Source organism: Sarcophilus harrisii, chromosome 1 (genome assembly GCF_902635505.1).
Source record: "Sarcophilus harrisii chromosome 1, mSarHar1.11, whole genome shotgun sequence".
Classification (NCBI taxonomy): domain Eukaryota; kingdom Metazoa; phylum Chordata; class Mammalia; order Dasyuromorphia; family Dasyuridae; genus Sarcophilus; species Sarcophilus harrisii.
The window spans coordinates 379,303,228-379,320,363 of record NC_045426.1 but is presented as its reverse complement, the minus strand read 5'-3'; the positions used below and the strand labels follow the sequence as shown (position 1 = coordinate 379,320,363).

The 17,136-nt window shown below is 38.3% G+C and overlaps 1 protein-coding gene across 27 annotated transcripts in view; it reads right to left on the bottom strand.

Moving 5' to 3' along the window:
• Positions 1–17,136, bottom strand: part of CELF4 (CUGBP Elav-like family member 4) — a 558,697-nt gene that overhangs the window by 25,350 nt on the left and 516,211 nt on the right. For 14 of the 27 annotated variants that reach the window (XM_031946023.1, XM_031946032.1, XM_031946033.1 and 11 more), the window contains 3 exons: positions 10,248–10,313; positions 6,282–6,362; positions 409–552 (listed from right to left, as the gene is read on the bottom strand). In XM_031946023.1, the coding sequence (XP_031801883.1) occupies positions 409–552; positions 6,282–6,362; positions 10,248–10,313 (291 nt within the window). The remainder of the gene's footprint in view (positions 1–408; positions 553–6,281; positions 6,363–10,247; positions 10,314–17,136) is intronic. The other 13 variants (XM_031946018.1, XM_031946028.1, XM_031946021.1 and 10 more) reach the window with 5 other exon arrangements.

The window sequence follows — 17,136 nt, the reverse complement described above, 5'->3', positions numbered from 1 at the left end:
TTCTACCCTACAGTCATCACCATAGTATCTCTGCCTCCCTCCTCACAACCTCCTGGCCTTGGGCCATCCCTCAGCCTCCTTCCAGGGGGCTTGGCAGGGGATGGTCAAAGAAGTGAGGAGGGGTCCTAACAGACCCCCCCTTAGCAGTGGCAATGTACCCAATTCTCAGAATGGGGCTGAGAGGGTGTAGAGTAGGTGCAGAAAGCTCAGAAGAAAGAAGATCCAGAGAAAGAAACTGAGAGATGGGGAAAGGAGAGACTGGGGGCCGTAGAATCAGAGAAAGTGTTGGGAAAGGGAGAGGAAGGGAGGAGAAAAAGGAGGCAGATAAAAAGCAGTTTGCAAATGGTAACTTGTTGCGAGCAATGCCCTTTCCTAGGTGAATCTAATTGGTTTGTTATCTTTACCCACCAAAGCATTTACTTTGGTTAGTCGCCCGATCCACAAACACTTTCGAGGAGATGACATTACCGAAAGGGAGGAACATCTGCATCAGCTCAGCATCCCCAAACTCCTGGGGCAGATGGTAGATGAACAGGTTACAGCCCTCTGGCCCTGTGGTTGAGGAAGGAGAGGACAAGGGAGAGAGAGAAAGAGAGAAAGCAAGAAAGAGAGAGAGAGAGAGAAAGAAACAGAGAGAGAGAGAGAGAGAGAGAGAGAGAGAGAGAGAGAGAGAGACATGGAGACCGTGAGAGAAACAAAGAGACAGAGAAACAGGAAGAGCCAGAGAAAGACAGAATCAGAAACACAGAGAGAGACAAACAAAAAAAGACACAGAGACACAGAGACACATAGGGACAGAGAGATAGAGAGACAGTCAGAGACAGACAGAGATAGAAGAGACATGAGCAGTCTTCCAGTTTTACCAGGGGTAGTGGGGTATGGGGGGGGGAAAAGTTTGGGAGATAGAGAATAGCTCATCCAAGATTAATATTTCAATGAGTTGGTTTGAATTAGAACAATGAAGGCCAGCTTGTGGGCAGAAAGAGCACTAGATTAGGGGTCAGGATATTTGTGATGCTGCAGAAGCATTTCACCTTTCAGTGCTCTAGATTTCCTCATCTGAAAAATGGGGATAATAATCTTGTGGTCCTCACTTTCACAGAATCAGATGAAATAAGAGATAGGAAGCACAGGAAACTCTAGGCCAATATAGGTTTTGTCATTTTTAGACACTGGTGGCCATATCCATTATAGAGCTTCAAAAATGAATGTAAGTGGCTTCCAGATACAGGAGGGAATTGATACCCTGCCTGAAGACAGTGGGGTCACCCCAATATTCACTTCCATTCATACTATCTTCTAGGAGCCTCAGGCTGAAGATGATCACCCAGATATTCCACATACTCCTGTCATTTCTTATTGGACTGTGCCTATACTGTTTCAAAAGGCCATACATCTTATTCTTAGAATCTTTTGGGAAAGGTATTTTATAATCTCCCTCTATAACCCCTGCATACATCATGATGATTTCTACTTCTCCATCTTTTCTCATGACCTGACTCCCACCTGGAATGCCTTCTTCCTCACCACTCACTACTTCCCCTCTTATCTAAATCTTAATCATCTTTCAAGCTTCATCTTGAATCCTGAAGCCTCTCCCATGTACCCTAGCCATCCCCTCAAAATCAAGCCCTCTTTCACCCCACGGCAGCTAAAAATACTCATGTTTTAGGGGGCAACCAGGCCTATGATTTTATAAAGTTAGTAAGTTCCCAGTGGAGGGAATATCTCTACCAACACAAATAAGCAAGTGCTCTGCAATTTATGGTGTTAGAGATCTTTCAAATTGCCTAGGATCACAGATTCAGTATGTATCAGGTTTTTCTAGCTCCTAGGTCAGCTTTCTACCTATTACACCAGAGGAATCAAGCCCATGGGTCAAGACATGGGAGTGTAGTCTGAACCAGATTAAAATGTAATTGGGAAATATTTAACAAAATAAAAAAATACAATAAAACATAGATAGCGGCACATTTTAAAACTAAGTCAATATGTGGCCCACAGGGATCCTTATGTAGTGATTAGTGGCCCCATTTCTATTTGATTCTGATACCTATACACTATATCACACTGCCTTAGGCATTTGCCCCTGTATTAAATTGTCTCTGACTGCTGTGCTTTGCAGCTCCTGTTATCTGCTTTTAATGATTTTCCTGGCTCCTCCCTTGCTATCAGCCTGTCAGCAGTCACTTGTGTGTACCATATTCTAACAGCCCCCAGACCCAGTCTAAGGTGCTTTTTCCAAACCTACTATAAAATAAGGGAATTAGAGTTGTTTGTAAAGTAAGCCTAAATCTGAGTAGCAATAGCCTGAGATGTGTGCCTACCAAAAAAAAAAAAAAAAAAAAAAAAAAAAAAAAATGGAATAACCTTTACTTATAGACTCATAGGCTTCATGGATCTAGGGGGCTTCATCTTCCATTCCAGTACCATTCAGGTAAGATTTCATGGGTAAGTTCTTATATCTTCCAATCACAATATATGATAATCCAGGGAAATAGGGCTGATGTTGGAATGGATCTGTTCCCTAATGTGATTTTTCAGGTGAGTTACTATATACATGTAAGACATAAAGGGCTGGCTTTCTGACAGCACCAGGTGAGGAAATACCGTACTTTCCTCTGGAAACAGGAATAATTTGTGTTTCAATAGGACTGTGGATTTTCAGAGGCCCCTGATGGTACAAAACAAAGAGACATTTTGTATGTGTTTGGAGCTTATAGAAATCCCTCATTACTTCATGTGCCCATTGTGTCTAGTGTTGTCTATCACGCAAGGATTTCAGCCTGGTCTTTCATGCACAAAAGCCTGTCTAGCCCCATCTTCCCCTATTCTTGTCCCCTATCCTTTTAAAATGAATCCTATGCTCTAGCTCTCCTGATCTACTCCTAGTTTCATGAGGCTTCCTGGAGTTTTCTTGTTGCTCCTTGCCTTTGCTCTCATTGCCAGTGGAGCAGAATGGGGAAAACATTGGATTTCTAGTCAGTGAACTTGGATTAGAGTCATAGACTCTGTCAAGTACAACCTGTATGACTTGGACTAAATATCCCCGGACTTCAGGTTTCCAATCTGTAAAATGAAGGAGTTGGAATAGGTGATCTCTAAAGTCCCTTCCAGGTCAAAATCCATGAGCCAATAAATACCCTCCCTTCTATCTCTGCCTATCAAAGTGTTGTCTCTCCATCAGGCATCGATTAGTTCAGAGGCCACTTTAAATGAAGTCTTCTTATCTAGAAATAATTTCTCTGCCCGCTGGACTCCCAATGCACTCTGTATTTTTCCTATGACACTTTTCACATTCTACCTTACATCATATGTATTGATATACTTGAATTAGTAGAGGCAGTATGTTGTGGTTAGGATTCTAGGTATAGAAGTAGAAAGACTTGGAATAAAATCTCATCTCTGATATGTACTAGCCCCGTCATCTTGGACAAGTCACTTAATAGCCATATGCCTCAGACAACTGCCTAGGGCTTAACTACAAGGGAAGGAATCCGGATACAGCCTCCCCTACATTGATAAATGAATGATAAAGCATTTATTCCATACTTACTTACTATAGCCTGGTATTATACTAAATGCAGAAGATACATATGTGTGTGTGTGTGCATGTCCATGGATGTGTGTGTGGAGGGTGTGGGTGTGGATATGTGTATGTATGTAGGAAGATAGTGCTTGCCCCCAAGAAGCTTATATTCTCATAAGGGAAGAGAACACCTATAGAGGGAGTGGTGTCCAGGGGAAAGTATTTTGACAGTATTTTTTTATTCAGGATTCTTTTATGCTTGGGTTTTTCCCCTCCTAAGCTATAAACTACCTCAGAACTACCTTTTTTTTTTTTTTTATACCATAGGAGAAAAATTTCGATTTCCCCACTACCTGTAACTCTTAGAAAATTACTGAGTGCACTGAGAAGTTCATGACCTCCCCAAGGCTGGACAGTCAGTATGATAGAGCAAGACCTGATTTGAGATTTTCACGCTACACTGCCTTCCATAAGGAAATATTGGGGTTTAAAATAATGGGGAAAGTTACAATATTAGAAAACTCTTTAAAGTTAACTCAAGGGTTCCATGAAAACACAGAGAGAGCTAGGTCTAGATCTTCCTTTTCATTTCCTAATGGAATTTACCCTCCTTTCTTGTAGTTCTTAGAATAAGCCCACCTAAACCATAAGGCTATTTAAAAAAAAATAAAATAAAATTCATGTTTTTATAGTGTTTGATGGTACTTAAAATACTTTCCTCATGAGATAAGAAGTTTGGATGTAATTATTTCTCTTAAACAAATTGACAGAGGAAAAATGATTGTTTTCAAGGTCTAGTGGTTAGAAGGTATCAAAGCTAGGGCTGAAGCTCAGGTATCTTGACAAATCCAGGGCCCTTTTACTATCCAGTTTTGGTCTTAGTTCATTGAGGGGAAGACAGTTCATATTTAGATAAGAGAATCTGAAGGAACTGGAACCCTCTTGGGACCAGGCAAGAGTCTTGAGATATAGGGAGAAGAAACAGAATGTAAATGATGGTCTGACAACTTTAGGGTGTCAGCCAGTGAAACAGCAGGTAAGACAGTGAATCAAGGAAGAAAACCTCAAAGGGAATTTGATCTAGCTGGCCTTCTTTCTGCCTGGACTTTCTGCCTACTTTTCTCGTGGATTGATGATGACAGTAGAGATGAATTCTGTTCATACTGTATCATCTGAAAATGAATTTTAAAATGTTTCCTCCTTTTATTCATCTTTGAACTGTTCCTGGCACTGGAAAATGGTTAATGTTCACTATTTCCTGAATCCAATATGCTTACCAGTTCTTTCTATGGGAGACTCTTGCTATCACTGGAGACCCTCACTGCTATTCAATAAACCACACCAGAATGTGAACTGGTTGTAACTATCCCCAGGTCTCGTGGCTGTCCATGATTGATCCTGCTTCCCTCCCTCCTAATCTCTTCTTTGTACAGATTACTCATCAACCTGGGCTAACTTTTTCCTTTTTCATTCGTCTCTAAATTCTACCTCTCCTTCAAAGCCCAGAGCAGTTCTTAGATGAAATTTCCCAAATGCCTTTATTATTAATTCCAAAAGCACTATACAGTCTACCATTCATTCACAAGATCAAAGATTGAGTACAGGAAGGGGACTTAGAGGCCATCTAGTCTGACCCTCATCATTTTATAGATGAGAAAACTGAGAGTCAAAGAGGTTAGATGACTTCCTAAGATCATACAGGTAGTAAATGTCAGGATTTGAACCCAGGCACGCTGACTTCATATTCAACATCATTTCCATGGTACCACCTGCTTCAATGTTAGATCATTTCCCCATTGCACCATAAGTTCCCTGTGGGTGAGCCATGTCTCTTCCATTGGACTAGGGACACCCCAAGAATGTGAACCATATCTCCTTGTTGTGAAAGCTCAGTAAGCTTTTGTTTAAATCTGATTGATTTTCTGTTTGAATATTAGTTGTCAATGGTTTGTCCTGTTGGAAAATACTTGTTACATTTAGTTGTGTCAGAGACAACTTATTAAAGTGGCTGTTTGCTAAGGTAATCATTGAATGCAAATTCCCTGTAGTAGCTAACAACTAGGTTCCCTTTGGGAAGAGGAAAGGTCTTCTTTCATTTGAGAGTGGAAAATGACAGCTTTTGACTGGAAAAGGAAGTCATGAAATTCCATACTTTTGTGCATTGACACATCACTTGAGTAACTTTAAGTATAATTGTGATTCTCTTTCTGCCCAAGGAAAAGAGTAAAATGGAAAAGTGGCTTCTTTTAACCACCTTGAGATAGCATCTTAGGCACACTGAAGGGAAGACAAGGACCTTTGAAGGGAAGATACTGCCTTTGTTCCAGTTCTATACATCTCCTCTCCAAAGTAGGAAGAGAATTTAGGTGGCTGGTTTGGTGATAGGAATTGGAGGAGCAAAACTGAAAGGCAAATTGGAAGTTGGCTCCCACTACAGCCACAGAAACCATGACATGAACAGAGTAATTTCAAGGACATATCATCCACTCTCCTATCTCCAGGCTCATCTGCTTTCAGAAACAATCAGGCAAGAGACTACACATCTGTACAGAGAAATGATTCCTGTATCATAGGAAAACTCAGCCCTCTTTTCTTTTCCCCCAATAGACAATGGATTTGATGACATCTTTCAAACTCAGGACAGTTGGAGCCAGTGATCTTAGTTGGAGGGTTTGTGCTTAGGGAGGGATAATAGAGGGAGATAGGGTGGTTCTGGGACTGGGATCCAGGTATCTTGGTTCCCAAGACTTACCTTCTCTCTGTTGCTGTGGGATCATTGGAGGCGGCTGAGGGAACGCTTGGCTTATCTGACCATAGGCAGCAGGGTAAGCGGCTGTTGGAGGAAGAAACGAGAGGGAGACCAGAATGAGAGAGGGTGACAGAGACTAAGAGAAAGAAACAGAATGAGAGACAGAGAAATATTTCAGAATCAGGTAGCAAAATCAAACAAGTTAAAATATGCTTTTCAGCTCTGTCATTGGAGATAAAGCCAACTTTTGATTATCTGCATCAATGGAGAGAAGCAGCAGCAGGGAAAATCAGTGGATAAAGCCAAACAATAAAGAATTCAAAACAATGCCTCATACAAAATGATAGATAATCCAAAACAAGAGATAATCCAAAACACTGGGTTATCCTCAAGCAAGGGATAACCTCAGACCATTTGTAATGTATTATGTAATGTTTTTTCTTTGAAGATTTATTTTTTTTTCTGAGCAGGTTGTCAACAGGCTGACATTGTCATGAATTATTTGATGGCTTTTGTGAAAATGATATTGTGAAGAGAAGATCCATCCTTTAGATAAATATAGGCTGTGGATAATCAACAAAATACATGTCCTATTAGTGTAAAGAACTGAGAAATCACAGTACATTATTGTCATCCTTTGATGAAGACTGAGGTGTTTGACTTCCCTGTTCTGAGATTTAGCAGTTGTAATAGCTGGCCAGGACCAGGAGAAAGGGGCTGAAAGGCTCAAGGGAAGAGATTCCTGGTTTTTTTGGGGGGCTCTAGAGTGTAGAAATAGTACTAAAATCAGTTTTCCTTTTAATATAGGAAATGAAGAAACAAGTCCAAATTTCCACAATTTGTCTCTGCCTGGTGCTATATCAGGCATTGCCATGGATTATTCCAGATTAACTAGCCTGCATCTCCCTTGGTCATTTGTCAAGGAGTGGAGCCTGGTTTGAGTCAGGAAGCTGGGCAGGTTAGTGTGTAATATCTAGACCTAGGAACAAGAGAATGAAGAAAAAGGAGATGGGGAAGTGATTTGAGATAGGGAAAATACCTTTTTCATAGCCCTGGCCCCTAGAACAGCAAAGACATTTGTCACTTGAAGGAATTCTCCTGATCTCCCCTTCTCCTCCTCTCTTTGTCTCTCTCTGTCCTTTGCTTCCTGCTCTCTTTCCTTTGGTCTTTTTCTCTTTCACTGTTCTTTCTTTTTCTTTTTTCTCCCTTTTTCTCTCTTTCTCTTCTTTGTTTTTCTATTTCCCTCATCTCTCACAGTTTTTTTTCTCTCTCACTATTTTCTTTGCTCTGTATATTTTCTGTGTTTCCTCCCATATTCCTTCTGCTTCTTACTCTTGCTCTCTCCTTGTCTCTGTCCTTATTTTGTCTTTTTTCACTAATTCTTTCCTTTTATTGTCACTCTGCCTTGACTTCATTTCCCTCTTCTGTTATTCATTCTGTCTGTTTCTTCCTACCTCTTTCTGCCTCCTTTTTCTTCAATCTCTTTCTCTTTTATCTCCCCTTCTCTGATTTTTCTTCTCCATGTCATATCTCTCTCATTCCTCTTCTTCTTGAACTTTCCCGCCTCGTCTTCCTTTTTCTCTTCCTACTTTCCTTCCTTTCTCCCTTTCTCTTTTTCTCTCTCCCACTCCTCCCCTTCCTTTTTATCTCCATTCTTTTTCCTTGTCTAATTCTCCCTACATCTTTTTTTTTTCTTCTGATTTCCTCTGTCTCTGTCTTCATGTTAAGTTAGCTACTTAGATGAAAGAGAACACTTTAACAAGGAACAATGGCCTTAATAGAACTACTCAAATCAACAATATATGTTTTGATCCCTTATTCTTGTGCTTTCTTCTTCTTCTTTCTCTGCAACACCACTATCATCTTCCCCTATTAGGCAGAAAAGTACCTGAAATCTTCTGGGCAGTGAGAGTACTTTTAAAGATTTCCTTTAAAAAGTGGACCTTAGAGGGGATAAAACCTAAGCTAAAGGGATGAAACTACAATGGGATGAGGGGGAAGGGGAGGATATGGCAAGCTTCTAGGAGAGATACTTTGCACACCAGGACTTTCTGATGTCACATCACACACTGCAGGTGTTTACCTCCTGATTCTCAGTCTTGGGTTCATTGATACCATTAATGCAGTGTGCACAGTAATAGGAAAGCTTACACCATGGGGCCCCTGCTGGCCTGAATGGTGACTGCTTCTTTAAGACTACTGTTTCAGAAAATCTTAATTAGCTATGCTTCCCTTCATTCCCTATTCTCCTGTCATCTCCTCCATAATCTCAGAAATTTCCTGGGTGTCCTTTGTCCTCACCTCTCAACCCCTCCAGTTCTAATTCCTAAAGCACAGGGTTCTCCTTCTGTGGCTGCTTTTTTAGGAGTGTTGAATTTCACTGAAATGGAAACTCCTGATTATCAATACTTGTAACCCTAATACCTAATATGATATTTGTCATACAGTGAGCACTTTAATGCTTTTCCCATTCACCTAAAGGACTATATTAATATGAATTATTAGTTACATGGGGGCCTAATGAATTAAACACTCCCCTAATCCAGATAACTCAAATACCAATTTTTTTTTTATCTTCTCTGTGACTTATCACACATCTCTCCCCCCTCCTCCCCCTCCTCCTGGTAACCTGTCTGTTCTTCAGTATGAGCTCATAGAAAGAAAATTCTTTGTGCACAAGGGCATATTTGTGTGTGTGTGTGTGTGTGTGTGTGTGTGTGTGTGTGTGTGTGTTTTATTAACTTGAACCAAATGGTATTAGGATGGAAAATTAGAATGGAAAATTCCAGAGCCAATAAATAAGGATTTTTGGAGAAGAATTTGTTTGAACTTATTGATTCTTTTGTATTAGCCACTATTTTGGAATACCTGATAGTTGCTGCATTTTTCAGTGTTTTGGATCATCTACTATTTTGAATTATTTATGCTGCTTTCCAGTTTGCTAGTGCAGATAATCCAGAATTGACTAGGCCTAGCCTAAAGGGGAAAATGGGTTGGAGTGGTCCCTGCCTAAGGGAATGAAAGACAGGTATGGAGGAGTCAGTGATCATCAAAGCTTTGAAATCAGGCTGTGTTCTTCCCTGTTTGTTGATTTGATTCTATTCTTTATCAGTCTAGGGCAGCTAGGGACAGCCTGGATTCTGGATAGGGAATTGGAGGCAGCAAGTTCTATTGGGAGGGATGGGGAGGGCTCCAAGAGTGTTGTTTCCCTTACTTGGGTTCACTCTGGACTCCTACAGCACAAAGTTTGATCCACAGACTCTTCTGTTTGTTTCCTAATTATTACATGTATGAATCTAGTCTTTCTAACTATATTGTAAGCTCCCTGCATCTTCTCCCCTCCCTTCCTTTCCTCTCCTCTTTTCTCCATTGTACTCTTCTCTCTCCTCTCCTCTCCCCTCCCCTCTTCTCCTTTTCTCATCTTTCATTTCTTTTTTGCTTTCCTCTCCCCTTCTTTCATCCTTTCTCCTACATATTCATATTCAAATACTGTCTATCCTGCAATCTCTCATTTTCAGTCCCACCCCCTCCAAGAAGACTTTTGTGAATGTTGCCACTCACACCTATCTCTCCTTTCTCTAATGTCCTTTCTCAGAACTTTGAGACTGAATCTCACAATCTCACAATTTCATACTTGAGCAGATCTTGTCCTGTGTAGTCTGTATTTGATATGTGTGTTTTATTTCCTCAACTAGGCTATATGCTCCCCAAGGGGAAGAATTGTTTCTGCTTCTTTTCTTAAGTTTCTCAGGCTGGATATATAGTGATATAGAGCCCCTCCTCTCCATGTTTCATTCTCCATATTTCCTTTCTGCCATCCTCATGCCTCCTATCACAGCCTGAAACACTTCAGGGGCTGCTAGGATGGTCTCTACATTTAAGAGTAATAGGACCATGATGAGGAAAAGATTAGAAGATAGAAAGAGGGACTGATGGAAAGTGTTATTGGGAGAAAGCGTCAATACTAACGACCTGCATACTGCTGCACTCCTGCGTAGGCCTGCTGCAGGGGGTCGGCCGCCGTGGGGCTCTGTGCTGGGGGAGAGAGAGAGAAAAGGAAAACAAAAGTCAGTGGCCCCATAAAACCTCTCACATTCCCTCAGTCTCTTTTCTAGATTCCCTAAACTCTATACTGTCTCTGAAACTTTAAAAAAAAACAAAAACTTTCTACTTCTAGAAAATCTCCCCAGTTTGAACTGAGATTAGTTGATAGCTTCCATGACTCTAGATCTGATAGTGATGCTATATTTCCACACATTTGCCCAACTTCCAAACCCCTTTGTGGCAGGGACAAGATCTGTGTGTTTGGCAATCATTATTTCTGTCATCTTCTTGCCAGTTCTGACCTCTAGATTGTCCCTTCAGCAAGGAATGGGCTAATGACACCCAAGCAATGGGCAGGACATACTAGGACTGACCATAGACTAGACAGGTTTGCAGAAAAAAATAAACAAGGGGATCCAGAGGAGGTGAATTAGTAGGATGATGGATCTGGAAACTACATCATATAAGGATCTGTTATAGAAATTGAAGATGTTTAGTGTGGAAAAGACAGGACTTAGGATAGATACATAGTTTCTTAAAATTTATAAAGCATTTGGCTACATTTTTAGCTTCACAACAGCTCTATGAAAAATGCAATGCAATTATTATTATTTTCATAATAATAGACAAGGAAACTGAGACTCCTAGAGGTTAAGTAATTTATCCTTGGTTATACAGTTCAGGCAATGTGGCCAACCAGATAAAGGATTGAACCTGCAGTCAGAAAGACCTGGAATCAAATTCTGTTTCTGATATTTACTAATAGCAAATCATATAACCTTGGTCATTTTTCTCATTTGAAAAACATGGATGATAATAGCACCTAACTTAAGGGGTTGTGAGAATGAAATTAAGTAATATATGTAAAATACTTTGTAACCCCAATGTGCTACATAAATGTGATATTATTACTATTGCTATGAATGAAACTTTTTCTCCAGTTTCTAATCTGTCAAAAGCAGATAATAATAGAATCATAGTTTCATAGTTCTAGAGACCAAACTGTGTTGTTTCCCCCTTCCCTCTTCCCTCCCTGGCCATTTTATGGATAAGGAAACAGGCTGAGGGAGGTTCAATAACAAACCAAGTCACACATCACAGGTGAGATTGGAAGCCTTGCTCTTTCTTGAAAGTCAATGCTTTCCCTACTCTTCCATGATTCCACTGCCCATCTCAAAGGGGGCCTTCCATGAGGATCAAATGAAATAAATCATACAATACCTTTTAAACTTTTAAGTACTATATATGTGTGGGGGATGGGGGGAGTTGTAGGGGTGTTTTATCACTCCCTGACCTCATTTGGTCTCTTTGGGATTTGTTCCATTTATCAACATCCCTCTTAAAATGTGGCACCTGGAATTTAGATGCAATGCTACAGTTGGGGTCTGACCAGGGAAAAAGTTAAGACTATGCTTCTGAACTATGTTTCATTAATTCAACCTAAGATCACATTTGCTTTTTAATAATTTAGACGGTATTCACATTTGTATAGGACTTTACAATTTGAAAAGCACTTGCACATACTCTCATCTGATACTCTAACTCTGATACTCATCTGGTAGCCTTATGAGGCAGGAACTTTTGGCATATACATACATTCATACATGTATGTACACACATACATATATACTCATGTGTATTTATATATATGTACAAACATATATGTGTTAATTATATATTATATCTTTATACTTATTATAATACAATGTTATACATATTTAAATATTTATTAAGCACTACTATGTGTCAGGCACTCTGCTTAGTACTTTACAAATATCCCCCTTTACCCTTGTGATAACACTGAGAGGGAAATTATTATTACCTAATTTTACAGATGAGGAAACTGAGGTAGACAGAGGTTAAGTAACTTGCTCAGGGTCACACAGTTTGCAAATATCTAAGTTTAGTCTATAAGTCAGGTCTTTCTGTTGCCAGGCCCAAGTGCTCTGTCCTTTGTGCTACCAGATGCCTTGTAGTCATCAAAACACACTTGGTTTTTCTTCCCCTGCCAAATTACTAAGATTTCCACAACTTGTTCTTTTGCAACTAATTTTTTTTTCTTTCCGTTTTTTAATTCTAAATTATACAAACACTCCAAAAAAGAAGATTTTCATATACAAAGTAGAATGGAAAAAAGGATTTTATGTGAAGGCACAAAAGTTTTCTAACTGATGCTTTAAACCTAAATGTAGGACTTCACATTTAGGCTTAATTTTATTTCTTTCAGTATACCTTCCAGCCTTTTGAGATTATGGGGTTTTAAAAATTTTATCACTTAAATTAATATTTTTCCCAAATTTGTGCCACCTACAAACTTGATTCTGTCTTTATCCAAGTAATTGTTTTTTTTTTTTTTTAAATGTTGAACACTATAGGAACAAAAATGCTGGGATGAAGCCAAAAGATATGTCTTTCATAAGGTCAAAATGGGTTCATGACCTAGGCATAAAGAATGAAATTATTAATAAATTAGAGGAACATAGGATAATTTACCTCTCAGACCTGTGGAAGGGGAAGGTCTTTATGACCAAAGAAGAACTAGAGATCATTACTGATCACAAAATAGAAAATTTCGATTATACCAAACTGAAAAGTTTTTGTACAAACAAAACTAATGCAGACAAGATTAGAAGGGAAGCAATAAACTGGGAAAATATTTTTACAGTCAAAGGTTCTGATAAAGGCCTCATTTCCAAAATATATAGAGAATTAACTCTAATTTATAAAAAATCAAGCCATTCTCCAATTGAAAAATGGTCAAAGGATATGAACAGACAATTCTCAGATGAAGAAATTGAAACTATTTCTAGTCATATGAAAAGATGCTCCAAGTCATTATTAATCAGAGAAATGCAAATTAAGACAACTCTAAGATACCACTACACACCTGTCAGATTGGCTAAGATGACAGGAAAAAATAATGATGATTGTTGGAGGGGATGTGGGAAAACTGGGACATTGATGCATTGTTGGTGGAGTTGTGAACGAATCCAACCATTTTGGAGAGTAGTTTGGAACTATGCTCAAAAAGTTATCAAACTGTGCATACCCTTTGATCCAGCAGTGTTACTACTGGGATTATATCCCAAAGAGATTATAAAGAAGGGAAAGGGACCTGTATGTGCACGAATGTTTGTGGCAGCCCTTTTTGTAGTGGCTAGAAACTGGAAACTGAATGGATGTCCATCAGTTGGAGAATGGCTGAATAAATTGTGGTATATGAAAATTATGGAATATTACTGTTCTGTAAGAAATGACCAACAGGATGATTTCAGAAAGGCCTGGAGAGACTTACACGAACTGATGCTGAGTGAAATGAGCAGGACCAGGAGATCATTATATACTTCAACAACAATACTATATGATGACCAGTTCTGATGGACCAGGCCATCCTCAGCAACGAGATCAACCAAATCATTTAATGGAGCAGTAATGAACTGAACCAGCTATGCCCAGAGAAAGAACTCTGGGAGATGACTAAAAACCATTACATTGAATTCCCAATCCCTATATTTATGCACACCTGCATTTTTGATTTCCTTCACAAGCTAATTGTACAATATTTCAGAGTCTGATTCTTTTTCTACAGCAAAATAACGTTTTGGTCAGGTATACTTATTGTGTATCTAATTTATATTTTAATATATTTAACATCTACTAGTCATCCTGCCATCTAGGGGAGGGGGTGGGGGGGGTAAGAGGTGAAAAATTGGAACAAGAGGTTTGGCAATTGTTAATGCTGTAAAGTTACCCATGTATATCCTGTAAATAAAAGGCTATTAAATAAAAAAAAAAAAGGAAAAAAAAAGATATGTCTTTCTAGATTGACATTAATATAGTAATTAACACTCTTTGAGTACAAAATTCAAACTGACTATGACTCCTGTGCATTACCTTTCCATGCAATTGCAAGATACAGCTTTGTGAAGTTATTTATTGAATCAACATATACCATTTCTGTGAGGTCCTCTTGAATGATCAACTGAGTATATTATCAAGGAAATTGGATTAATTTGTCAGGTCTTGTTCCTAAATGAACCTATATTGGTTCTTAGTAATCACTGCTTTTATTTTCTTTTTTTAAATTTTCTTTTGAAAATTTGCATATTTTATTTTTTTCATGTTTTTCATGTTTCATGTTAAAACAATTTTAAACTTTCATTTAAAAAATGTTTGAGTTCCAAATTATCTCCCTTTCTCCTTTACCTTTTCTTTCCTGAGACTATAAACAATTAGATATAGATTATACATGTGCTTCCTTCTTTTCCAAATATTTTAATAATCCCTTAGAGGAAAATCTGAGGCTTGGAGAGTTTGAAGTATCTCATTTATTTTGGTGGCATTAAACTTCACATTTAACAATGATTGATTCTTTTTGCTTCATGACTTTCTCTTTCTCTCCTTTTCATTCTTCTACTCTAAGAGGGAATGGGTTACAATCCAGCCTTTTAAACTATGGTTCATGATCCCATGTGGAGTCTTGTAACTGAATGTGGGGGTCATGAAATTATGATTTATTATCAGTAAATGTTTGATTTTTATACATTTTTATATAGTTATATATTCAAAATCAAGTTAAAATCTATCAGGAAAAAAGGGGTTGCAAGTGGGAAAAGTTTAAGAAGCCTTGTTTTATAGAACATGGCAGATTGCTACAAATGTGGGAAAGGAACACTTCCAAATTATAATAAAGCAACTCACAGATGTCAGAAGGGGGCAGGGAAATTGATATGTTATTGTGGATAGAGGATATACAAAGGGAATAATCTGCCAGTGAAAAAAAAGAAGAGAAGCCATGTAAATGACTTCCCAATCTAGGATTGGGATTTTGAGAAAGTAAACTGAGAGACTGATGACTGTATGTGTATGTGCATTTATGTATATACATATATGGATAATATATATAAGGTCATTTTGTGCCTCTACAAAGTATCTTACCTGTGACAATTACAGAAAGGAAAGCTTCTTGGGTTATATCAGAGTCAAACACTCAACATACTCATAATTTTAAATCAAATTTTTAGATTTCTCTGCCTCTTTCTTGGGAGTAGCAATGAAGGAGATTTGGAAGTAGGGAGGAGGGATGGGAAGCAGAATTAGTCCAGATGCAAATTTGGTGTTCTGAGAGATTCAGAATCTCTTTGATCCTTCCCTCTGTGTCTGACTTCTGTTCCCCATTCCCCTGAGCTGGGTTCCTCTCTAATCTCTCTTCTGAAATAAAGATTCTCCTCTCAATTATTTTTATTTTATTTTATTTTTTCTCAATAGCATTTTATTTTTCTAAATCCATGTAGAGATAGTTTTCAACATTCATTTTTGTAAGATTCTCCTCTTTAAATTGTCTAACATTCACACTATTCTCCATATAGGTCATGTTCATTTTGTTCTCAAATATTTTTTTTTGGTACTGTCCCCTCTACCTACAATGCTCTCATATTTTCTCTCTATCTACAAAATGGATATAATGACATTTATCTATTCTTAGGATTGTGTGTGAGGATCAAGTGAAATAATGAAAGTGGAAAAACTTTTTAAAAGTTAAATAGGTTATTCATTTAATATTATTCTAAACAGAGTGGAGAGGAGCATACATAGATTTATAGATTCACAGAATGTTAGAACTGGACACTTTAAAGCTCATATACTTAAATCTCTCATTTTAGAGATAAAAAACAAAAATAAACAAAAAAATACAACTGAGTCAGACAGACAAAGTGACTTGCTTAAAGTCATAGTTAGCAAGTGTCAGAAGAGGACCTCAGGACGCTAGTCCAGTTCCCATTCCTAGATGCTTTGCTACTTCCACTAATCAATGAGCCCTTTTCATGATCCTGCATAGAAAGGAGAGATATTTCCAGCCTCTGGCTAGTTGTACCCATAATGAGTCTGTTTCTAATATGGAAAAAATTGGCCAGGAATGAACTTCTAGCTTTCTTGGGTTATCAGAAGCCAGGAGGCTTCAGTTTAGGTCCTGAATAGAACTTGGCAGTGCTGAGGGAGAAAATGCAGACATTGACCACACTGCTTATCCAGAGTTCTCTCTTTATGCACCATAATCTTATGCTTCAGAATATTTTTTCCTGATTAACATTGGGAACAAATAATCATTTTTTCAGTCCTGTGCCTCAAATTTATATCCAATTAGTCTATAGTTGTTTATTTATGTGAGTCATGCATGTGTTCTGTCCTCATCAGACTGAGAGCAAGGGCAGGACTTATGGATTCTCTACACCTATTAAACTAATGTCTCCAAGAGTATAGGAGAGATAAAATAACTTGTTTGCTCAGAGTTCTTCTTAAAACTATATTGCTGTTATTGCATACAATGTGTTCTTGATTCTTCTCACTTTACGCTTCATTATTTCATGCAAGTCTTTCCATGTTTTTAAAAAAAATCATTCAGCTCATGTGGAAATGATGTGGTTGTTTTGTGAATTTCTGAAATGATATGCATTTCAGGTTGAATTCTGATTATGAGATGATAGGAATGTTCTAATTTATCAGCTTATGTTATTTTTTCTTAAATCCTTTAGTGAAGCAGTTGAAGTTATATATCTAGTTAACTAAATGAATATGTAGTACTGTGAGAAAAGCACATTGTCTCTCATGCCATCAGGAAGCTTCCTTATTGGATGAGAATACACCTGGCATTGAAAGAATAGAGCAAATAGCTTGGTCGAGAAAGCCAGGGAAGAGAGAGAGGAATCTCATCACCTGTATTTTGTAGAGAAACCATTCTTATCAGAGGTGATATGGGCAGCAGATCTAGTGGCCATTCATAGCTGAGAGGGAATCAAAGGTGATCAGGCTGAGT